Genomic DNA, 26,276 nt, shown 5'->3' on the forward strand with positions numbered 1-26,276 from the left:
TGCGCATCAGTATCAGCTATTACTTCATATTTTTGTGGCTCTGATATGCCAGGCCATCAGATCAACACCGTCCAAAAGACCCGGTTTTCCCATGCCTCTTCCTTGCGAGAGGCAGGGCCCCTCTAGCCCTGGTTATTATTTCTTTCCTGGGTGTACGTACTAGAGGTTCCTTCAATGGGATCTGACAGGTTGTAGCAGACGCAGGGCTGGCTACGGCTCCATGGAGGGATGTTTAGAGATAGGTATTTGCTGAGTCATAGGAATTGAACCAGGAGTCCTCACTCTGGTCCTCCTTATCTCTCTGTGACCCCATAGGCTAGTTTCCCTAACCCTTACAATTGGTCAGTTTTCAATCCTCCCTAACCCTATAAAAGAGGCTGTCTGGGCCCATTTTCTTTAGAAGAGCGGCTTCAAGACCCTCTGCGAGACCCTTATAATAAACCATTGTGGAACACTCTTAGCGGCCTTCTCCTCTCTCATTTTGTCTGCCTTCCAGAAGCCACGGCCAGACGCAGCCCCTACGAGCAAGCTGAGAGCTGAAATCACAACAGAGCTGATTTTCACTAAGAGCTGACAATCACTAAGCTTGCTAGGGGCCACGGTTGTGCGGCAGTCTGGCCTAGGGCACCCCAGCCTCTAGAGGGCTGAGGTGTTTAGCCTTGGGCCGCTTGCCTGGGGCGCTTACCCTGCGGGGAACCAGCTATCCGGCTAAGAAGCTAGCCCCTGTGGCTTCATTTATTTTACAACAGATCATACCCAGCAGCTCAGTCATGGGAGTTTGAGGCTACCTTTACTTTAGTGGAACTCCTTCAGTTAGTGTTTCCCTCCTTGAGTTGACGCACCTGTGCTGCCAGGATAGAAGCAGGTTTCCTGTCCCACCTCCTCATGTCTTCCCCATGGTCACGCAGGAAGAACCACAGGTCAGCTTGTGGGGTGTATCCTCTCCCTCTAGCTGGGGGATGTTGGGCTCTGACTTCCGGGCCTGTGACTCGCACTGGTGCCATATGGGAACTGTTCCTCCTCACCTCCTCCCTCATCTCCCTCTCACCTCCTCTTTGAGGTCCTTAACCTTGTCAGAGACATGAGCCTGCATTGGGCCATTGATCATACTCTCATAATTTCTAAGCTTGTTGACAACAGAACCCACTGTCTCTCACTTGGTATTGGCATCAATCATTGCAATGAAGGTGGTGTATTGACATGGCCCTAGATTGGCCAGATTCCACAAAACTTGCCCTGTGCACCTGACCTTGTCAGGGTCATTATCATGCTGTTCATCTCTCCCATAGAGTACCTCCAATACCTCCACTTCTCTCAGCTGTTGGATCCCTTCCTCAAGGGTCTTCCAGCACATTCTATGGTGGTGCTCCTGCATTCTCTCCCTATGGAAAAACCTTTCCTTGACACTCATTAAAAGCCGCTCCCAGAGGGAAAGGGACCCTGGCTCCCTTACAAAAATCTGATTCATATGAGTCTGGGGTCAAGGGTCCTAAATTCCTTGCCTCACCACCATCCAGTTGAACACTTTTTCCCATAAGGTCCCAGACCCAAAGTAACCAGGTTGTATAAGCCTCACATCCCCTTCGTACAATGTCTTTGTGCAGATTATGGACACTTTTGTATGTCAGGGACTTGGTGATGATCTCAACTGTTGGCTGCCCTGCGGGTTGTGAGGACCCTCTTTTGTTATCATTATCTGGGTGCTCTGATTTCATCTTGGACTTCCTCATTTCCACAGGGGCAACTGCTGCTGGCTGTGACTGCCTTTGTGGTTCAGCTGGAACCTGGATGGTTGTAACATCTGTGCACCATCTGTGCATCTGTCCACTGCTGCACCATCAGACTCTCTTTGAGGTAGGGGAAGGGTTTCTCACCAGCTGGGGAAATGTAGTCCTTCAGCATTTGGCTCATTTCACGTATCTCCTTCACCAGAACCCCCACTCAGTCCGGGTGGTTCATTTCTGAGGTGGGCTGCGGGGCAGGGTCAGGCTCTGGGACAGCATCCCTGTTTTCTGGGATAGGTGTCAGGGTGGTTATTCAAGTCAATCTTCACTTATCTCTGAATGCTAAATAGAACAGGCCTATCAGCAACACCAGCCATTGTATGATATCATTAGCATTTAGAGAAGATTTGAACCCTTCAAAAACTGGTGGGGCAGACCCAAAGAGCTGGGTGAAGGGTTGGGAGAAAAATTTCACCCAGTGTCATTTCCTTCCAGTAAGTACCAATATTAAAGTAACCCCAAAAAAATACAGTTATTGTTTGATAGTGCTGAATCCATGTGCCCGCCTTCCAGAGGAAGTTACAAATCCATTAGTTCCTCACCTTATTAACGCATAAAGCAAACTGGATAACAGCCACAGCAGCCTTAGTTATAGAACCCATGTTTAGATAAGGGCCTGCAAATGGGAGAAATGTAGCCACAACCACATGCCACCCGAACCAGGGTAAGCTAGACCACATGATGACACTTAACAAGGTTTCTATATCAGCACACAAAAATTAGGTTATTCAAGAACTGTTATTCCTTTTTCACCCTTTTTCTTTCAATACCCTCAGGCCTCACATTGAGCGCCAAAATCTGTCTTGGTTTGAAAAGACGTGTGTCTGCTAAGGAAGGAAGAAGCCTCCCTTGAAATGGAAAATGTAAACCCCCTCCCTCCAAATTATTATAATTTTGAAGTTAAGGAGCTCTCAGGTGAAGATATGGGAATAGGAATAACAGTTCTTTATTAGGAAAATTAAAAATACAAATGCAATAGTGCAAAAGAACCCAAAATACTGACAGAGTCAGAATACGACCTGACACCCTGTTGTTGGTCAGAGTATTGGTAGAAGTCCAATTAAATGGTGGCAGCAGTCCTCCTGGAGTGACAGATGTGGTTCTGTTGAAGCAGTGATCCTGTAGAAAGGTGTCGTTTTCCTCTGGAGATCCAGTGGTGGTGTAGATGGGTCTGGGAATCCAGTGGAGAAGAAAGCTGCTCCTCTGGGAATCCAGTGGGAAAAGGCTGGCTCTGGTGTTCTAAATCTCAGATTATATGCAGGTAGATTCCTCCCCCTGGGCAGAGCATCTCACAATGGGATTATGTAATTTTATCAGTAATGCAATGAGACTCAATGGCCAATTAACAGAAGATATTTCCTGGATGAAGGATTGGTTGTGGAATAAAGAAAACTGCCCAATTAACAGAAGATAACTGCCCCACCTCTAACAGATGGTAATAGAATACACACCCCCAGCTACATTTTGCAACCTAAGACAGCTGCTCTAAACCTTTCGCCACAGTTCTCTGATTTTCTGAAGTTGCCAATAAAGTTTTTCTTCTTGTTTTGACCTCTTGATAATATCTTGTTGGTATTTCTCCCATGCATGTAACTCAGAGTACATGAAAAAAACATAAGCCCTTTTAAGTGTCTCATCAAGTGACAATTTTGTTGTCTTAAAGTAGCAAAATTGAAACATTTCAGATAAAACCAGTTACTAGTTATAAATGGGGAACAGTTTTGAAACCAAGTGGAACTTAGTTTTTGTGATCACAAAACACACATAATTCGCAGAAATTGGAATTAGGAGCTTTGAAGTTATATAGTGACAGTGAGAATACAACAGCAATATTAACATACTGCACTTGATATAACAAACCTTTTGTGCAATAGATAAGAGCTGTATTTCTAGATGGTACTAATCACTGGAACTTAAGCTTGAATTTCCAATTATTTAAATTATAAGAGCATTTCAAGTTATACGCTTAAGCATAGTTATAGGTGTATGCTAAGAATACCTTCCAAAACAGGAAAAGTGTTCCTTCCTCTCCATCCATATCTTATGTTTCTATCTTCATCTCCATCTGACCACAGTCCTGAGTAGGTGCTTTAGGTGGCTCTACTTGAGCAGGGTTTTGGACATGACCATCTCCAGAGGTCCCTTCCAACCTCAAACATTCTGTGATTCAACAACAGTCCTCTAACCTCCAATAAGCAGCTCAATAATAAGTACAAGAGATACATCAACTATATTGACTGATTCTATCAGCCTGCCAGAGACACTGAACTGATAAAAACCAGGTAGCTGTTCAACTAGATGCTTTACAGCAAGCCAAAATTCACTTGGTCGAAATAATTCTTAACAACCCTGGAGAAAACTGAAAAGAATTGCCTTGCTAATTACTTAAGACATAATAAGCCAAGGAAGTTGCTCTACTACTCCTCAGAAACAATACCATGACAGTGTCACTGGTATCATTAGGAACAGAAGGTACACAGAAGAGTAGACAAGTTAAGCAGCCTGTTTACAGTACCATTTATTTTGATTTTGTTATTTTGAAGCCAGAAGCATGTTCCACCACACCATACTGTTTTGAGAAATATTTAAGACAGATTGAATTCTAGCTCTGAGCAGTGTCTTTGCTAGTCTGGTTTAGGAAGCAAAGAAGAGAAGTAAAAAAAAACTCAGAAGACAAGCAGATCAGAATGTTCATAGATACAAGAGAACAACTGGTCAAAAGCTGGCAGATAGCAAATAAATAAATTAATTATCTTGCAGTAGGATCACTGGGCCAAAAAAGAGACCATATAAAAATTGAGTTTCGATCGGTCATTTTTAGTAATCCTTAACCACGTATTTAGGTAAGGCATTTCTTATTCTGTAGTTCAACTTTTTACTTGCAAGACTGAATAAAAAGCTGAAAGAAAAATGGAATTCCCCAGGACCCTCTTATCAGAAAGATTACCCAGAAAGATCAATGCTGAATTTCTATAGCGTGAAAAATTGTGTTAGAAATTTCACATGAACTGCCCTGTACTGCATTGAACAATTGCTGATTTGAAGAAGATACATGACATACAACAAACTGGACTTTAAAGTTCCACAGAAATATTAATCCTTAAGAGATAAGCACATATACAGGTAAATAATTTTTATTATACCAATCATCTTCATGACACTATGCATCTCATATGTGGAAGAAAATATTCTCTTCACTTGCCTGCTGAACCAGATTAGTCCAATTTAGGAAAAAAAATCACTGCTGAGCAAAAAGCATAGTTCTATGATATATTAAAAGCTTCACTTTCAATCCAGCTGTTCATGTGACTTCCATAGAAAGGAGATACAAATCTAGTGTCCACTTCAGCAAACATCAAATCAGTATCACAACTGCAGTTCAGCTTTCATTTTGAAGGGGGAAGTGAGGGGAAGGAGAAGGTGTTATTCTGTCATGAACAAGTAGGAAAGTCATAGGCTGAATTTCACTTTAACTAGAGAACGGGCATGGCATCAGTAAGTACCTATGCAAGAAGGAAGGCAAGATACTTAATTAAAAACAAACAAAAAAAAAAAAAAAACAAACAACTCAGAGGCTGAACAGATTAGTTTCTATGGACTGTCTAGGCTGGAACATGAGTCAGCAGCAATAGTAGGATTCATCTTATTGAAGAGACAGGGATACCAAATTTTACTTACCATGAGACTCAGATCCCAACTTCTTAGAAGCCATTTAGAACCTGAAAAACATTTTAAAACAGCTTTAACAACATGTAGTACAGCATAAGCCTATGCAGTTCTACACTGTCTTATCTCTAGATTAAGAGACATGTTGCAGATACTTGCTGTTTATCCTGTTCCCAGGACAGATAAGAAAAATTATTTTACAGCTCTGAGAATTGATTAGGCAAATAACAGCCCAGGGTATGACAATCTAACTGGCAAAATGAAGAAAGGTCAAAACAGAGCCAAGAAGCAGCTAGGTTGATCAGAAAGGCAATTTTCCAGATCACAGTGCTCAGAGTCTGCTCTGTCCCAGCACCATAGAGCACACCCTGCCTCCCCTAGCATTAAGACTAGCCCTTCCTACCGGAAATACCACACTTATTCTCTTCAGTTTAATCCTCGCTGCTCTAAAAAGGGATACTATCATACTAGGTATGCAGTCAGCCAGCATGGCACTTGTCTTGACACACTGGATAATGCACAATAGAGGTATATAATAAATGGTATCATTAGGAAGATATTTTTGGATACACACAAGAAAACGATGTTTACAAGAGGCCTCATTCGCTGCCCACAGAATTTTATTAGCAACTTAGAATTTGGATGCAAATCCTACATGGTCAAGATGTTAAACACAGAAGCACCTAGCCAGCTTTTAACAGAGCCAGCCTGTCCTGTGAAAGAGCTGATCCAGGATGCTTATGGTGTGTTCAGTAACATAATTGGTTCTTTTGCTAGATTAGAAATACGTCACAATACCTTTCTTAAGACACCACAACATAATTCTTCAAATAAATTATTTTTAAAGTCCTCCTTGTGGCATTATACATAACAAAGAATCAGAGTTGCCCTTTGTTTCTGAAGCCCTCCAGCTATATGAAATATCCAACAGCCATTCTTCCAAAACATGAAGTTATCTGGTTGTTGTGGCTTAACGTAGTTTGGTTTTTAGTTAAGGAAAAAAATCCACGAGCTACAGAAGTGATTCCCTGTAAGGACCTTGGCAGCTTCCTTCAGACCTGACAGAACCAACCAGCTAGCTAGTTCTGAATATTGACACCCTGCTAAATCACTTAAGAGAGCTGAATACGGTTCTGTGAAATCCCATTTTAAAATGAACAAACGCCGAGAAAAACTGTAACAGGTAACTGGACGCTGGCCGAGATGGGCTCTGCTCCGCCGCGCAGCCTGGCCGGCTCAGCCCGTGGCACAGCTCGGCTGAGATTCTGCCACGAGCGAGTTCCAACCACGGCCGGTGGGCCAGGCCGGCTCTGTTCGGCTTCGAGTGGAGCCGAGCCGGGCCCTGCTCCAGCCGTGAGCTGCCGAGCTATCTTGCTGGCACCGCGGAAAATCATGCGGCTAAGAACAGAGGCGGCCCTGCAGCCCCACGCAGAAAGCAGCCCCGCGGCTGGAATTGAACGCGGCAGGGGCCGGAAAACAGCCATGCAAGTCAGAGCGGCCGCTGCCCGGCAGAGATCACATGACCATCCGCAGGCCTGGGTGAGACATTAACTCTTTCAGTGCACAGATGAAACTTGCAGACATCAATCCTCTCTCGAGTGAGAGAAAAAGGACAGGGGGAAGACACGTAAAGAAAACAACATGGAGACACCGAGGTCGGTGAAGAAGGAGTCAAATCCCAGATGGGAGGAGAATGAGGAAATGCCTTAGTCTTGGGCTGAAATTCTCTTGTAAGGCTATGGTGAAGATATAATTAATACACAAGACTTTTTTCCTGTAACTCATGGAATGCATTGGGGGGATGTAGCATTCTAGTCATAGCCATGAGCAGAAGCACCAGTGTTGAAGCAAGCAGATGTTGAAGTAACTGTGATCTAATGAAAAGCTTGAACAGAGAGAGATGAGAAACCTGGCCTCAGGAATGGGAGAAAACCTCTGTTCCCAGAGATAAAAGAAAAAAACTTTTGTTTCTACAGTAGAACAGCTCATCCTTAAAATTGCATCCCAATAAGCTGAGATGACCCATGGTGGCAGTTGTGGGAAAACTACCAAACCATGGGAGGGACTTCACAATTGCAGATTTCCAGGCGGCTGCTATTCACGAAAATTAAAACCATGAGAGAACTGTTTCTTGTGGAAAAGTCTCCATGGCACGGCAGAAGAGATTCCAGATTCCTCTCCCTAAGTAAACTGAAGAAAGATTATTTTAGAAGTGGTAAACTGACTAAAAATACCAAATTTTGTCTCTTTACATTGTCGGTGGGAAAAGAAAGAGGAGTTGGGGGGAGGAGAAGTGTTGTGAAGGTTTATTCTGATATATTATTTTCCTTTTAGTTCTGTTAATAAAGTTTTTTTTTTACCCTTTAAAGTTTTGAGCCTGCTTTGCTCTCTTCCTAATCCTTATCTCACAGCAGAAAATGAGTAAATAATTCTAGTGGGTGCACTGGCGTTTGGCCAGTGCTAGACCCACTACACTGGTACACCCCACCAGCAGCAGATTGCACTCAAAGCACAACGTGGAGTAGATCTAACATTCACATCCATCATTTCCCTATCAAGATCTTAATCTTAGCCTCACTGTTTCCATTGCTCATTCTAACTACTTACATTACCTTAAATGGTGTCATAAGGTGAGGATTATACAGACATCTTAGCTATTCCTCCTGATAGCTGCTGACACATCTGGGGGCAGGAAGAGCCAGTTTCAAGTACTTTAGGAAAGCACTTTTGCTGTGCTCTGTGGAATCCTCTGAATCCTTCCCCCTCAGGGAAATCCCCAGGGCCTTGCCTTGGAAGAATATACCATAGTTTCCCTCACCTAGGCTAAAGAGAGGACCTAGCCCATAGTGCTCTGCAGCACTACTGCCAATCTACATTAGATTGCTTCCCCCATTGGCCAGTTGACACTGCCCACCCCAATTATTCATCCCTCATTCCCCCTGCAGGTTGCTGCCCTTTGCCCTGCCTTTTGCACTGTCTTGTGCCCTCAGGTCATTGGTCCCTGACCCCATACTTAAGTCTGTACAGACCACATGGTTTCGTCTTTGTCCCTGATCCCTTTGGTGTGCTTTGGAATAAACCTTCACTGGAATACATCATATAAAGATCCTTCTTGTCTTTTCTCTGCTGAGCTATCTGTGGCATGTGTGTGTGCATGGACTTGAAATGGCTGTTCTGGTGGCCTTACTCTGAGCGGCTTCTGAAGGAGATGCTTCAAAGAAGGTTGCAGCATTTCTACCACCCTGCCACTCTGCAACAGTGCTCAAGTCCCTTTAAACATTTTGTTGAAATCAATAGGTGAACCATATTGGCTAATGGAATTTCAACACACAGCTAAAGCCAAAGCTGTATGGAGATTACCTGAGTGCAACCAGACTGTGAAACACAGTGGGCAAGCGCTGGGCCATGGGCAAGTGAGTCATACTAGGCAGCTCCAGGTGTACCTTGTAGATAAAAGTGTCATTCTGCTCAACATTTGTCAGGTTCCTCTCAGCACATCTCGCCATCTCTGTCAACATTGGCTTTATGTCCAAAACCAGTCCACTAAAGCCAGAGAACTGGTTTCAGCACTAGCTGGCAACTGCTTCTCAGAAGCAAACAAAACATAGCAGTTTCAAAGGCAGAAGGAAAAGGTGGTGAAACAGTGCTGAGCCTGCCACCTCAGGAAGGATGTTAAGGGCAAAGCCACAAGACCACCCAGTACAGTTGCATGTCAACCACTAGAGATGAATGGGCTTTATTAGTCCCAGTGCCACAGAGGGGGAGATCAGACTGCAGACTACAGCACCCTGAATACTACCTACACATGAAATAGGCTGCACCTTTCAGACACAGATCACACTGTCAGACAAGCTGCTACATTGCTAGTTCCTTTGTATGAGAGTAGCAATTAAGATGTCAACTTAATATGCTATTATGAAAAAAGCCAGGCCACATGTGAAATCAGACAGACTCCATGTACCTCACCGTTCTTCTGTATGTCATTGGAGACTGTGAGGCACTGTTTGCAAGCATGTACTATGGCTGCCCATCATTCACTACTATTATAGCAGAGTTGAACTTGGGAGAACGCCTCCACACACTTTCTTTAATTTCTCCAAGTTTGTCTTTCTTCTAGTTATTACCTCAGACTGAAAAGCAAGTGCTACTTTTCTAAAGGATTTAATTTTTTTTATGAAAGTAACCTACTCACTTTGGCAACTCAATTGACAAGGAAGTTTTTTCAATGCAGAACCAGTTATCTACAGGCAATAGGGTTTATGCTGTCTACCTCATTTACCAGAATGTTGTGGTGTAAAGCTAAATCCTGTCCCTCAGCTGTGACTACTTCCTCCTTGCCTGCCCCCTGCCCTATTCCTGATTACTGTGTCTGTCAAGTTCCACATTCCAGCAAGGGTATCCTGTGATTGGCAGAAGTTCAAAAGATGCTCTTCAGGCCTGGAGTCATTGGCCTGTCCAGGTGTCATTGTCCCCTGAGACCCTCCCCCTCCCACCTGGTTGGTGGCTCACCTATCCTCCCTCCCACCTTCCTGTGAGCTTAAAAGGCATTGAAGCCAAGCGGTCGGGGTCTGTCGGAGCTGTACTGAGATTAGGAACTGTAATACCTTGGAATAAACTCTGGATTTAACCCTCCGGCAGAACCCACTCTCTTTCTCTTCACCATCGCCTGGACCTTTTCCACTAGAGGTAAACTGAGTTCTGCTTTGCATGGGCCTATTCCGAGTGCCTAATAGCAACTGCCTGTGAGCCAAAGGTGTCTCTGAGGAAAAATATCCCCAGTAGTCACCTCTAGCTCAAGTGCGATCTATACCAGAAGCAGCTTACTCCAGACTGTACCTACATAAAGGACGTTGAAAAGAAAATTCAAAGATATAATTTTTAGAATGGTAATTTATAACCCTTCTCCAGTAGGCCATTGCAAGGACATTTTAAGTTTACCATCTCACACACTGATCTTGGGCAACAGAACATTAAGTTACCATGACAAAATCAATTTACTCCAGGGACACTAGTAGTAATGCATAAAAATCCTGCAAAGTTAAAGATGTGCACATCCAGCTTCCAGGGAGGTTTTCAGTAGTATATCAATCTGGAGCTGCATAAAGCCTTGGATGCATCCTCAGTGTCAAAATATCCCACATAAACAATAAGTATCTTGCTTTTGTTGGCAATCTTGTAGTAAAATCCTAGTGCAGACCAGGCATCTGCATTACATTTAAGGCACAGTGGGAAAAAATTATTCCTCTGCCATATTAAAAACCTTATTTTAACTACAGAACTAGCTAAGGCACATAAATAGCAAACTAATCATGAAATGCACCATTTCCAGAGAGACAATCACACTGTAGATTCAGGTAACATTTGAGTTTATATCACACTAGCTCTTCCTGATGCACTGTGTGAGTGTGTACTTATTAAGATACCATTACTGCAGAAGGCACTGTCAGAATTGTTAAACACTGCACACAGTAGCACTAGAACAAGCTGCCAGCCACATTTCATCACCTTTCCAAAAAACTTTTAGTTAAAATAGTGTCTTGCAACTAATCAGATTTGATAGGCTATTCAGAGACCACTATTATAAGCATCTTTCTGTTGCTCTGTCTTGCTGGCTTGGAGGGGGAAAAAAAATTGCAGCCAGTTAGAAAGTTAGTGATGTTGCTACTATGCTTCTGGGTCTGAACTATATTTGCTTTAGTCAAAGTTGTTACACTGTGCAGTAAAGGTTTGTTTACATTTGTTACTGCTCTTTTAGAAATTTAAAGGACTTGCTCCCAAAGCCTTACTCCAAATGAGTTAATGAAAGACTGCAGCCCTATCATTGTTGCCTCTGGAGAACAAAGTCCAGAACAGGATGCTGAAGGGCACCTGTGGGAATGGCACATAGGGGAACAAATTTTGGTCTGATGCTTTACTGCATGCTTTAAGTTGACAAAGAACATAAAACACCTTTCCTGGTCTAGAGAAACGAGTTAGTTGCATAGTACTACAAGGTTTTCTTACAACTACCTACAAGCTCACTCCTATAAATGTAGACATCCTGTCCTGGTTTAGGGCAAATTTGGAGAGAATCCCCAAAAAGGGCTTCTCCAAAAGCAAACCCACAGGCCCCTTCCCCAATTGGTTCAGGAAGAATTCCTCGGAGAGAGGTGGAAAGAACCTGTTTATTTGACAAGCACAGCACCCCCCAGCACACACAATGAACAATACCGGATGACACCACTCTTCCACTGCTCTGAGAAAGATGACAAATTCAGAAAAGTCTCTCCTGGGGGTTTGCTGTTGTCAGTCCCTCCGGTGCTGAGGCAGCTGCTGCAGCCACAAGGTGTAACCTCTCTCTCTCTCGGTGTTCTGAATCCCAGTCCGGAGCAGTCAGCAGGTCCAACGGCGGGGGGGGGGGGGGGGAGAACAGTCCAGAAAGGAATTTGGACTGTTTAGCTAAGGTAACTAATGAGAAGGGGGGAAAGAAGCAAGAGCAAGCAAAGCAGAAGCGAAGCAGAAGCAAGAGCGAGAGCAAAAAGCAGGGCAAAAAGCAGAGAAGCCGCAACATGCTCTGGTGCTATCTGTATGTCCCGCCGAGTAGCTGATAGGAGGCCCAAAACAAAACTCTCACTCTGCCAGTCTTAAAGGCACAGAACATAATATCCAGCATAAATTACATACACACGAATGGGGATAACAGTCACCCTAGGACATTCCACCCCTTATCCCCATATCGTCAAACAATTTCATTCTCACCCCACAATCAGGTCTCCCTGAGGTACACATCGTGTTGTTCCATCTCTCTGCATCACCCACCATGTGCATCCTGGTCCCTGAGCAAAAACAACCCCACGGATGGGTTTGTCCGTACTTGAGGCAGAATTGATCCACACTGTCCTCCCTAACAAACCTTTGACATGTACCACTGGGACTTTATCTCCATCTATTATATTCAGGGACTCAGACTGGGCAGGACCTGCTCGGTTAGTGGAACCTCGAGTGTTAACTAACCAGGTAGCCTTTGCTAAGTGCTGCTCCCAATTTTTGAAGGATCCCCCACCCAAGGCTTTCAGTTGGGTTTTTAGTAGCCCATTGTACCTCTCTACCTTCCCTGCAGCAGGTGCATGGTAGGGGATATGGTACACCCACTCAATACCATGTTCCCTAGCCCAGGTGTTGATGAGGCTGTTCTTGAAATGAGTCCCATTGTCTGACTCAATCCTCTCAGGGGTACCATGCCTCCAAAGGACCTGCTTTTCAAGGCCTAGGATGGTGTTACGGGCAGTGGCATGAGACACAGGGTAGGTTTCCAACCATCCCGTGGTGGCTTCTACCATGGTCAGCACGTAGCGCTTGCCTTGGCGTGTCTGGGGCAGTGTGATGTAGTCGATCTGCCAGGCCTCCCCATACTTGTACTTGGACCACCGCCCACCGTACCACAGGGGCTTCACTCGCTTGGCCTGTTTGATGGCAGCACACGTCTCACAGTCATGGATAACCTGAGAAATACTGTCCATGGTTAGATCCACCCCTCGGTCTCGTGCCCACTTATAGGTGGCATCTCTACCCTGGTGACCTGAGGCATCATGGGCCCACCGAGCTAGGAATAACTCTCCCTTGTGTTCCCAATCTAGGTCTATCTTTGACACCCCTATCTTTGCAGCTCGGTCTACTTGCTCATTGTGTTGATGCTCCTCATTGGCTCTACTCTTGGGGACATGGGCATCTACATGGCGGACCTTGACAGGTAGCTTCCCTACCCTAGCAGCGATGTCTTTCCACTCATCAGCAGCCCAAATTGGTTTTCCCCTACGCTGCCAATTGGCCTCTCTCCACCTCTCCAGCCATCCCCACAGAGCATTAGCTACCATCCATGAATCAGTGTAAAGGTAGAGCCTTGGCCATTTCTCTCTCTCAGCAATGTCCAGGGCCAGCTGAACAGCTTTGAGTTCAGCAAGTTGACTTGATCCACCTTCTCCTTCGGTAGCTTGAGCGACCTGTCGTGTGGGGCTCCATACGGCTGCTTTCCACTTCCGGTTCATCCCTACAATGCGACAGGAACCGTCTGTGAAAAGAGCGTAGCGTGTTTCCTCTGGTGGCAGCTGGTTATATGGAGGGGCCTCTTCAGCCCGTGTCACTGGGTCTGGTTCTTCATCTGTGACACCAAAATTTTCACCTTCGGGCCAAGTTGTAATCACCTCCAAAATCCCAGGGCGATTCAGTTTACCTATACGGGCGCGCTGAGTGATAAGGGCAATCCACTTGCTCCATGTAGTGTCAGTGGCATGATGAGTGGAAGGAACCTTGCCTTTGAACATCCACCCCAGCACCGGCAGTCGGGGTGCCAGGAGGAGTTGTGCTTCTGTGCCAATCACCTCTGAGGCAGCTTGGACTCCTTCATAGGCAGCCAAGATTTCTTTCTCCGTTGGAGTATAGTTGGCTTCAGAGCCTCTGTAGCTTCGACTCCAAAATCCTAGTGGCCGACCCCGAGTCTCCCCAGGCACCTTCTGCCAAAGGCTCCAGGACAAGCCATGGTTCCCGGCTGCAGAGTAGAGCATGTTCTTCACATCTGGTCCTGTCCTGACCGGACCAAGGGCTACTGCATGAGCAATCTCCTGCTTGATCTGGGCAAAAGCTTGTTGTTGCTCAGGGCCCCAGTAGAAATTGTTCTTCTTGCGGGTGACCAGGTAAAGAGGGCTCACGATCTGACTGTACTCAGGAATGTGCATTCTCCAAAAGCCTATGGCACCTAGGAAAGCTTGTGTTTCCTTCTTATTGGTTGGTGGGGACATAGCTGTGATCTTGTTAATGACATCTGTAGGGATCTGACGCCGTCCATCCTGCCACTTCACTCCTAGGAATTGAATCTCACGAGCTGGTCCCTTTACTTTGCTCTTTTTAATGGCGAAACCAGCTCCCAGGAGGATTTGGATGATTTTCTTCCCTTTCTCAAACACTTCCGCAGCTGTGTTCCCCCACACAATGATGTCATCAATATACTGGAGGTGTTCTGGAGCCTCACCCTTTTCCAGTGCAGTCTGGATCAGTCCATGGCAGATGGTGGGACTGTGCTTCCACCCCTGGGGCAGTCGGTTCCAGGTGTACTGCACTCCCCTCCAGGTGAAAGCAAACTGAGGCCTGCATTCTGCTGCCAGAGGAATGGAGAAAAATGCATTGGCAATGTCAATAGTGGCATACCACTTTGCTGCCTTGGACTCTAGCTCGTACTGGAGCTCTAATATGTCCGGCACAGCAGCGCTCAGCGGTGGAGTCACTTCATTCAATGCACGGTAGTCCACCGTCAATCTCCATTCCCCCTCCGATTTACGCACAGGCCAAATGGGGCTGTTGAAGGGTGAGTGGGTCTTGCTGACCACCCCTTGGCTCTCCAGCTCTCGGATCATCTTACGGATGGGGATCATGGCATCTCGAGTGGTTCTATACTGCCGGCGATGCACTGTGGAAGTGGCAATTGGCACCTGTTGGTCTTCTCCCTTCAGAAGTCCTAATGCAGATGGATTTTCGGATAGTCCAGGCAAAGTGTTCAATTGCTGGATGCCCTCAGTCACTACAGCTGCTATCCCAAATGCCCACCTGAGTCGTTTTGGGTCCTTGAAATACCCACTTCGAAGGTAATCTATGCCCAAAATACATGGGGCCTCCGGGCCAGTCACAATGGGGTGTTTCTTCCACTCATTTCCCATCAGGCTCACATCCGCTTCCACCAAGGTGAAATCCTGGGATCCCCCTGTCACACCAGCAATAGACACAGACTCCGTCCCCACATGTCTCGATGGGATTAATGTGCACTGTGCACCAGTGTCAACCAAAGCTTTGTATTCTTGTGGTTCAGATGTGCCAGGCCAACGAATCCACACAGTCCAAAAAACACGGTTTTCCCTAGCCTCTACCTGGCTAGAGGCAGGGCCCCTCTAAGCCTGGTCATCCTTCTTTCCCTGGGCATATGTCTTGGATGTTCCTTCAAGGGGATCAGACATATCATCATCATATCTGGCAGTTCGGCTATGGGCAACTGGAGCTGCTTCCCTCTTGGTGGAACTCCCTCTCTGAGTCCTGCCTTCCTTCAATTCACGTACCCGTCGTGCCAGAGCAGCAGTAGATTTCCCATCCCATCTCCTCATGTTCTCTCCACTATCACGCAGGAAGAACCACAGCTCAGCTCGTGGGGTGTACCTTCTCTCTCCATCTGGGGAACGTCTGTATTGGGCACTAGGACGTCTGATCTGTACTGCTGAGATTTGGAGAAGGTCTTCCTTAATTTCCTCCCTGAGCTTCTTGTGATTCTCCTCTATCTTATCCTCTAACTTCTGCAGACGTGTTTCCACTGCTGCGATCCTGGCATGTGTTGGGCCATGCACAGCGTCTGCATATGCTCGGAGCTTCTTCGCCATATCCAGCACGGTCTCATCCCTCTCATCCCGCTTCATTATGGCTAAGGCAGAAGCATATTCGTGTGGCCCGAGTCGTACAAGTTTCCGCCACATCACAGACGTGCATGGTACCAAGTCTGGGTTCCTAGTTGTTACGTCATCTGAGAAGATAATCTCTGCCACTGCCATTTCTCTCAAGCGTTGGATCCCTTGCTCTATGGTCTTCCACTGAGTCTGCTGCATATAAAGATCATCTGCACACAGGTATCTTTGTGCAACACTGTCCAAGACCCGTGCCCAGAGGCTGTGAGGATTAACCCCCCTCATCATTCCTTGGTCGATGACAGGATCATGTGACAGGGATCCCAAATGCCTGGCTTCAGTGCCATCCAGGATTGTGGCCTCACCTGCAGCATCCCAGAGACGGACTAACCAACTAATTATGGATTCATCGGGTCGCCGGGTGTAATCCTTCCTTAGGCCACGGAGGTCCTTCAGGGAAAAGGACTCCATATGGGCTTCTGGTCTGGCACCTGCTGCTTTGACTTCTGATTTTACATCAGGAGGCGCTGAGGGTCCTTCTCCTGCATCATCCTCATCATCATCCACTGGCCGATTGGTCTTGCCCGTGCATTTCCCACTTCTAGTGCTGGTAGCTACAGCCATTGGTTTAGCTGCTGGCTTAGGCTCACTATCTAGCTTGACTGCTTTGTCTCCCCGCCCCCCTGCCTCTGTCTGCTGGCCAACCGTATCTAGCAATGTGCGATAAGCGTATGCTAAGGCCCAGCTCACTGCAATGATCTTTTTCTCTTTAGGGTCATCCTGGTACTTCTCTTTCAGATATTTCCCCACCTCAACTGGGTTCTGAATTTGATCATGGGGAAAGTCCCAGACTATAGGGTCAGAGAATTCCTTCAGGATTTGGCCCATATTCTCCCATTTCCCACACCACTTAGGATTTTCCACACCTGGGTCTATTCCTGAGTCAGGGATCTCATCAGCCCGGCTAGAAATCTCAGCCCTCATTCTAGAGATGCAGCAGACTATATAGAGCAAGCTTACCAGATTGAGTACTAGAAAGATGGTCTCTTTAACATTCAGGGGAAACTGAACATTCTCCAAAAGCGATGCAACAGATTCAGAGGAGAAGAAGGAAAGCAAAGGCTGAAAAGCCTCACCCCCTGCTCTTCCTCTAACAATCTGGATGCATAACCATAGCCATGAACCATTCACAACCTGGAGCAGACCCCAGCATGTTTACAAACTTCTTGCAAGCTATTACCACCAAGCCCAGCAGGATAGCTACTCTGGTCACTGCCCCTCTGCTGTAAAAGCTACGTATTAGAGACAATACAGAGCTATTTCTGGATAAGAAAACAAACCAAGGGACCATAGAGGTATTAGATCTCAAAAAACCTTAGGGACCAGAAATGCATGCAAGCCTTCCCCCCAATAGACATTATGAATTCAAAAAGCATGTCTATTAACTGCTTTACACTGAAACAGAATAATGGTAACCAAAATGCACTCAAAACAGGGTCTCTCCACTCTCTCTCGAGCCCCACGTTGGGCGCCAAGATTTGTCCTGGTTTAGGGGAAATTTGGAGAGAATCCCCAAAAAGGGCTTCTCCAAAAGCAAACCCACAGGCCCCTTCCCCAATTGGTTCAGGAAGAATTCCTCGGAGAGAAGTGGAAAGAACCTGTTTATTTGACAAGCACAGCACCCCCCAGCACACACAATGAACAATACCGGATGACACCACTCTTCCACTGCTCTGAGAAAGATGACAAATTCAGAAAGTCTCTCCTGGGGGTTTGCTGTTGTCAGTCCCTCCAGTGCTGAGGCAGCTGCTGCAGCCACAAGGTGTAACCTCTCTCTCTCTCGGTGTTCTGAATCCCAGTCCGGAGCAGTCAGCAGGTCCAACGGCGGGGGGGGGGGGGGAGAACAGTCCAGAAAGGAATTTGGACTGTTTAGCTAAGGTAACTAATGAGAAGGGGGGAAAGAAGCAAGAGCAAGCAAAGCAGAAGCGAAGCAGAAGCAAGAGCGAGAGCAAAAAGCAGGGCAAAAAGCAGAGAAGCCGCAACATGCTCTGGTGCTATCTGTATGTCCCGCCGAGTAGCTGATAGGAGGCCCAAAACAAAACTCTCACTCTGCCAGTCTTAAAGGCACAGAACATAATATCCAGCATAAATTACATACACACGAATGGGGATAACAGTCACCCTAGGACACATCCTTAGCCTCATTCTCTCATTCTTGGTTCTGGCTAATTCTCTGAAGAGATCAGGACTACAGGTGCCTAAAGTTATAAGCAACTTTAATGTCAGCAGCCACCAAGGCAACCTCTTCCCTTCTTGTATGTTCATTTTCCGCTTAACACTGAGTCAACAGGGCAACTTTTTTAAAACCAGACAGTCAGAGGAACACAGCATACCAGAGCCCAAGATGAGAGCAGCGGATCTCAGTTATGATGATAGAAGGGGAGGAGGGGGATTCATACAGAGAAACAACCACAAAAACAAACAAAAAAAATACAGATGCAGAAACAGAGAAGTGACAAGACAAAACTGATGACAGAAACAACTGCCACAAAGAGAAAGATGACAAGTTGGAAAGGCTTGAAGGGACAACACAGGTAACCAAGACAGCCCACCTGACATGTCACCACTTAAAACTGAATGACTATTTACTTGTGCTGCCAGATAACAAGGAGAACATAGAGAAGTGTGACTTGGTACAGGCAAGGTATCAAAAGGAGAGTCTCATAAACAGATGAAGAAAAAAATTTACTACCATGAGAAGCTGCTAGGAAGTTGGGGTATTTTTCAATTATAATTTTATTTTGATGTTTCTTCTACTGGTGTTTTCCCTGAAGTTTATATCTACATTCCTTTCCTTCTGAAAGAGCTCTGACTGGTCAAATTGAAAGCATCCTATTGCTAATGGTACCTGAAACACCTTTCTCAGTGATAACTCAAGCCAATTTAACTATTTGTTGAGAAGAATTGGTCTTTTGTTGCTATATCCTTCATTTTGGGGTGCAACTGTGTTTAGATTCCAGACCACATGAATTTTCTGAAGTAATTCCCACCTTCTAAGGAAAGTATTATGGGTCAGAGGAAATCAAAATGCACCAAGTTATCAACTATAATCAATATAACACATCTGTGATTTTCAGAGAAAAAAATCTTGCAATTTCCATTTTGCCTCCTGATACTCATTGTGTAGCCTAAGAATGCACAACTGAGGATGCACCATTCACTCTGAAAACTACAAAACTACCCAAAAAACCCAAACTTTAAAGAGATTATTTTTTTCTGCCTATATTACATTCATTAAGTATTACTGATTGTACACTGAAAACCAGTGAAAAGCAGTTTAATTCCAGTGATTGATTTCTAATGCACCACAGGTATTTCAGATTCAGGCAGTGGTTTAAGTTTTTACTGTAACTACTTGTTTCAGTGCAAGTGAAAGGCTAAACCAACATCAGCATTCTATATAAAGTGCAAGACAGAGGAACAAGATGCTTGTAACAGTGGTCCCTGAATAGCCTTTCAAATCTTTTTAGTTGCAAGACACTATTTTAATTAAGTTTTTTGAAAAGGAGGTGATGAAATGTGGCTGGCAGCCCGTTCTAGTGTTACTGTGTGCAATGCTTAAAAATTCTGTTTGCTGTATATACAACAAAACCAGAAGTAGACAGTGCCTGTTGCTAAGATAAAACAAAAGTCAAGGTTCTATCAAAGCTTTCCACCTATGTAAGCATTCCATTATTGCTACACAATTGAAGTCTCTGAGACTGACAGTAAAAAGCTGATCAGAGTCTACTACAGTGCAAAATGGATTCTGTTTTCATTTATTGCAGTCTCCAAATGGATGAAATCAACCCAAAATCTGCAGCAACTGCTTCTACTTTTTACCTCTTACAATTCTGCAAACAAGCAGTCATCTGCATGGAGATACTCCCCTTTCATAAAGCAGTGATACTAGGCCACTGATAATAGCTCTTTGGATAAAGTAACTGTACAGGTATATTTGACACATTGCAACTACACCTCCTGCAGAAAAAAAAGCAAGCATCACTATGACCAGTCTTAACAGGAAAAAAAAAAAGTTTTAAATACATTTACTGCAATCCAAGAGATAAAGTACATTAAGGTTCTCGGTCTATTTTAAGATCAACAAGAACAAACTAGACCCTCCTTGAAGCAAATGCTGGTAAGAAGTTTCCATTCAATTTTCAGTATTTGCTAGTGTGGAGGCCCTGGGGGGCATCCCCTAAGTTAGGGAGACAAAAGAAGCTTACCTCAAAGCTGTTACACCCCATTGGCTCCTTCCCCTGTTCCTATGTCTGTTCTTATGTCCCTGAGGCACTCCTCCCTATTCCCTGATTGGCCCTTATCTTTGTACTGCCCCAAGACCAGGGTCAACCCCCGGGCCCCTCGAGGGAGAGAGCTGGACCCTGAATGTGTGTGCCTTGGACCCGAACATCTCACCGCGTGGCTGAATTAAACATCTGTGGATATTATGCAAAGGCCCTTTTTGCTTCTTTACCTTGGACTTTACTAGCAGCAATTCAGGCTGCTACATGCTGTTTGAAACAAATTTAATGACATGTCTCCATCTTATGGGATACAAGTGGTCACCTTACATTTAACCAAATGCAGAGCAGGGGTTACACTGACAACAGTGGAGGGAGGAAGGGATTAGATCGCTGTGGCATACACACTCCATGGATCAAAAACCCAAGCAACTGTAACAAGAAATCTAAATTTGAAGGACAGTCCATAACATCAAACTAATTCAGTTATTTCCAGTGCAATGACTGAGGAGCAGAAGGACAGGAATCAATAAAATAGCACTTTTAAAAATGTTTCCAGAATACATGAGTAGGAAAGACATGGAGAAAAGAGCCACTGAAGAGTAGGTCTGCATACAGATCACATTATTGGATTACAAGACAACACTCTAGTGATGGCAATAACATCCATATGACTTTACATGCAGATGTTGGATAGCATCTTCCTAGCAGTGACAAACATTAGGAGAAATTGATTCTTCAAATTGTGCCATTGCTTAGCATAACATAATGGGCAACTAGACCTTCTGATTCAGTACATATCAGTCAAGTTAAAGCAGAAGGCAGCCCTTCCATACACTCTCAGAGAAGCATGGCATCTCTCACTCTCTTGTTCCATATGGCTTCATTACATTAACGTTAGACACCTGTAGTTATGCAGCTATCTTCATGTTATGTCCCACTTTGGTCATATCGTCTCTCACAGAATCCTTCTGGACAAACTGTCCAGCACACAGCTGGATAAACACACCATGTGATGGGTGAGCAACTGGCTCACAGGTCAGGAACAAAGTATTTTAGTGAATGAGGTGACATCAGGCTTGTGACCTGCCACAAGTGGGGTTCCACAGGGCTCAAAATTAGGCCCTGTGCTCTTCAACATCTTCATAAATGACTTGGACACAGGACTGGAAGGGGTACTAAGCAAGTTTGCATATGATACAAAACTGGGAGGAACTGTTGACTTCCTCAAAGGCAGGGAGTCCCTGCAGAGAGACCATGAAAAATTAGAGATCTGAGCAATCGCCAACTATATGAAGATCAACAAGGAAAAGTGCTGGATTCTGTACCTGGGATGAGACAACCCTGGGGAATGAGACACTAGAAAGCAGTGCCATGGAAAGGGACCCGAGGGTCCTGATTGATGGCAAGTTGAATATGAGTCAGCAGTGCCCTGGCAGCCAGAAGGGCCAACCACATCCTTGGGGTGCATCAGGCACAGCATCACCAGCTGGTTGAGGGAGGTGATTGCCCTGCTCTGCACTGGTGTGGCCTCACCTTGAATATCATGAGCAGTTTTAGCCACCACAATATAAGAAAGGTATGAAACTATCAGAGAGCATCCAAAGGAGAGCTATGAAGATGGGGAAGGGCCTTGAGAGGAAGATGTACAAGGAGTGGCTGAGGGGAGACCTCATTGCAGTCTACAACTTCCTTGTGAGGGGAAGAAGACGGGCAGACAGTGATCTCTCTGGTGCCCAGTGACAGGACCTGAGGAAATGGCCTGAAGTTGTGTCAGGGAAGGTTTAGGTTAGATATTAGAAAAAGGTTCTTGACCCAGAGGGTGGTTGGGCACTAGAACAGGCTCCCCAGTGAAGTGGTCACAGCACCAAGCCTGATAGACTTCAAGAAGTGGTTGGACAATACTCTCAGGAACAGGGTGTGACTCTCAGGGATGGTCCTATGCAGGACTGGGAGTTGGATTTGATGATCCTTTTGGGTTCCTTCCAACTCAGCATATTCTGTGATTAAAGACACTGGACTTGCTAAAAGCACATACTATTTGGGCTGGTTAAGGATTTAAGGCTCATAACTGATAATAGACAGCTCTATTCCTCCTTCAAGATCCTGATGGTATATTTGGGACATAAGTTCATTTGCCAAACATTTCACCCAAAAATAAGGGAAAATGCTACAAGGGTAAGAAAACACAGTACACTAATGCACCAATTTTCAATCACCAAATGACTTACCAGCCATATAAGTTTCCAATGAAGCTGAAGCTTTTATACCACACAAACCTCTAGAACTACAAGTTTCAGAGGCAAGAACATAAGAAAATAAAAAAATACTTATAGACAGCCTGGTGGTCAAGGCAGATAATTGCAAGCTTTTTCTTTGGCCAGAGACTGATGTATCAAACAAGAGTCTAGAAGATGCACCTATTCTAAATTCCCATTTAACTGTTGCAGCAAATGGGTGACTTTGTTAAAATGGACCCTTTCCAAAAAGGGCCCTGTCACAAGAGAAAAGAATCTGCAACTAATATCTAAGGCTGGCTGACTTCCAAACACAACATATAAGGAGATAACACAGGTTCTGACAACTCCAAGAAGAGATGTGGGTTTAGTGTAGTTCCTACTATTGACTGTTACCCAAGCGATTTAAAGATCATCTAAATAGATAAGCAGAAAAGAAAAAAGAGTATACATCTTGTTTTGGCCTCGAGATCAGCTTCACTAATGTAGAAGCTACATCACCACCAAGAAAAGGGTGTCATGGTTTAACTCCAACTGGCAACAAGAGTACCACACAGCTGCTTGCTCACTTCCACCCCACCCTAGTGGGAACAGGAGGGGAATTAGAAAAAAAAAAACAACAAAACTCATCGGTTGAGATAAGAACAGTAACAAAGTAAAGATTAAAATTATAATATTATTAATAAAAAGGGGGAGGAACATGAAAGATAAACACCAAGAAAAACAACTGATGCGCAATTGCTCTCTACACGCTGACTGATACACAGCCCATCCCTGAACATCAATCGGCCTTTGGGTAAATCCCTGTAGTGGGTTGACCCTGGCTGGTTGCCAGGCAGCCACCAAAGCTGCTCTCCCATTCCCCTCCACACTGGGACAGAGGAAAGAAAATATAATGAAGGGTTCATGAGTTGAGATAAGGACCAGGAGGTCCCCAAATACCATCATGGGCAAAAAAGGCCCTAATTAGAGATATTAATTGAATTTATTGCTACCAAAATCAGAGCAAGATAATGAGAAGTAAAATAAACTTTAAAAAACACCTTCCCCCCATCCCTCCCTCCTTCCCAGCTCTACCTCCTCCCCAAACACAGGGAGACAGGGAATGGGGGTTATGGTAAATTCATCACCCATTGTTTCTCCCACTGCTCAGGGAGAGGAGTCCTTCCTTGGCTCCACCGTGGGGTCCCTCCCACAGGAGACAGTTCTCCACAAACTTCTCCCAACATGAGCCCATCCCACAGGCAATAGTCCTCCCCGAACTGCTGCAGCATGGGTCACTCTTCCATGGGGTGCAATCCCTCAAGGACAGGCTGCTCCATCATGGGCCCCTCTCTCCACAGGCCTCCCACAGGGTCACAGCCTTCTCTCAGGCATCCCCCTGCTCTGGCCATGGGTCTCCTCCATGGTTTGCAGGTGGATCTCTCCATCCCCGTGGATCTCCATGGGCTGCAGGGGGACAGCTGCTTCACCATGGTCTTCACCATGGGCTGCAGAGGAATCTCAGCTCTGGCACCTGGAGCAGCTCCTGCCCCTCCTTCTCCACTGACCTTGGTGTCTGCAGAGTTGTTCTTCTCACATGTTCTCACCCCATTCTTATTTTTCTGCAATTACAACTGCACAATCACTTTTTTTCTTTCATCTTAAATATGCTATCACGGAGGTGTTAACACCACTGTCCCAGCTGTGCTCCCTCCCAACTCTCTGCACAGCTCCACTCTGACAGAGCATGAGACACTGAAAAGCCCTTGACTCAGGGTAAGCCCTGCTCAGCAACAGCCAGAACATCAGTGTGTTATCAGCATTATTCCCATACTGAATCCAAAGCACAGCACTGTACCAGCTACTAAGAAAAAAGAAACTCTATCTCAGCTGAAACCAGGACAGGGTGGTAAACTAGACTATTTCCCCCTCCTTGAAATACAATAGCAGCAACACAGACATTTGCATGATAAACCATGCCAGAAAATATAAATATGCTGTGCAATTCCTCCATTCTAGGGGAAAAAAGGGGAAGAAAATATGATTTAGCACTTGTACTACTAGTGAGGGCTATAATAATCTCACAAAGCAGTAATGAAACAAGTCCTAAATTTGATGAGTACAGCAACTGCTTTTAACTACTATTTTCCTATATCTTAAGTTTTGAATAGCAAATGCTTACCAGTTCTGAGAGCTTAAAGTAATCAGATGGATAGCATTTAGTAATTATAAACAAATTTAGCTACTTCAACTTAATTAGCATAAGAATTCATACTACTATCAATGAGTCAAATATTTAACAATGCTTTAACAATTTACAGAGTGTTTATAAACTAGGAATCTAGTTTTAATTTAGAGTTCAGAACTGATGAAACAAATCAAGTTAAACAAAAAAGCACAATCTCTATGTCTAGATTAAGCATGCTGCTAACACTTAGCATAACTGGTCATATGCATACTCTTAATAATCCAACCTCACAAACTCAGAGAACAAACTTCACCAGTCATTTCAGTCATGACTTCATCTGCTGCTAGCCTTGAGATGCCAAATGGTACAAGCACAAACATATACATTAGGAAAGGGCGTAAATAAAATCTTTCACATAATCTAGTAGATAGTAATCATGAATGCTGATCTTCAGCAACATAAACCAGACTAACCAGGAGCTCACAACTCTTTACTAGCTTCCATGAAAACATCTACTAATAGCTAAGCAGCTTAAGTATATTCAGACCATCTTCCAGCTGAAGAACTGACTGCTTCTTGTATAGGACTCATGTTCTTCTGATATGCCCACTTAAAATGTTACTCTGTTGTAAGAATTTCTGATAGAAAATGTAGTTGAGAAAACATAAGCTCAGAATTTCCATTTTAACTTAGTTAGTTAAAAACTGTAACACTACTAACGCAACATTGACATTTTGAGCCAATTTGCTTTCCCCTCCAGAAAAGATTTAAACCAAAGTCAGAGAAATTATATTCTGCTTCCCCTTGTAAACACTTCCGTGTTTCAAGTACATTGCAAGTTTAAAGGATTCCAAAAAGACCTTGTAGCCTTACAAAAACCTAAAAACACACAAAAAAACCCCCAGCATTATCAAGTCTGGACATTAAAGCTGTTCTTTCAAAATTTCCCAACCACAAGAAAGACAGTATTTCTTCACATTAAAGAAAATGCCTTCCCTATGCAAGCAAGGATTTGGAAAAAATCTGATCATTTAAGCGAGGGAAAAATCCCAATGCTCAGTTTCTCTTAGGAGACCTCATACAAGACTATACTGACTGCAAAAGGACATTAGGGACACAGAACACGAGGTTATTCAAACCAAGTCATGGGGTCAGCATGAAGCAATGCACTTGCTTACTTGAGAGGATTACCTACCTAAGTGGTTAACACACAACAACTGTGAGCTCACCCTTCTTTACCTTTTCTTCAAATAATCGTTTTCAAAAACCTCTTTCAGAGCTTTTCAATTACAGCTCCATTAGACCCTCTTTACACTGACATTGATCTGAATTGCACAGATCAATTTTAAATAGATAGTCATCCCTTTAGGCATCCTTGTAAAACAAGAACTGAATCTTTGGAATTTATGATTGAAAAGACTGGGAGTTATTATGTTAGAAACAAAATGCCAGAGAAGGCTAGATAGCAGTTTTGTCTAATAAGTAAAACTAAATTTCTCACAGATTAATTTATCAAAATATTTAACCCAGCACTAAGTGTAAAATACCAGAACAAGTTGATGTCAAAAACTTATGATATAGACTGGAAATTGACAACAATATTGAATGTCCCGAATTATCAATCCCTAAAGTTTGTGGAAGCAACACAAAATCATAACCTTATACAATTAAAAAAGAGAATGACTAAGATGATAACTTGTGTGGCATTATAGCACTTTTGC

At 44.4% G+C, this 26,276-nt stretch overlaps 1 protein-coding gene across 7 annotated transcripts in view; it reads right to left on the minus strand.

Moving 5' to 3' along the window:
• Nucleotides 1-26,276, minus strand: part of LOC103824730 (ubiquitin-associated protein 1-like) — a 90,867-nt gene that overhangs the window by 61,297 nt on the left and 3,294 nt on the right. For 5 of the 7 annotated variants that reach the window (XR_007780318.1, XM_050986348.1, XM_050986344.1 and 2 more), the window contains exon 2: nt 5,463-5,503. Coding sequence is in view for 5 of the 7 variants with exons in the window: in XM_050986344.1 (XP_050842301.1) it covers nt 5,463-5,496 (34 nt within the window). In the remaining 2 variants the exon portion in view is untranslated. Of the gene's footprint in view, nt 1-2,708; nt 5,288-5,462; nt 5,504-11,660; nt 14,886-26,276 lie in introns of those variants that run through there. The other 2 variants (XR_007780317.1, XM_050986346.1) reach the window with 2 other exon arrangements.

This window comes from Serinus canaria, chromosome W, assembly GCF_022539315.1.
Source record: "Serinus canaria isolate serCan28SL12 chromosome W, serCan2020, whole genome shotgun sequence".
Taxonomy (NCBI): Eukaryota; Metazoa; Chordata; class Aves; order Passeriformes; family Fringillidae; genus Serinus; species Serinus canaria.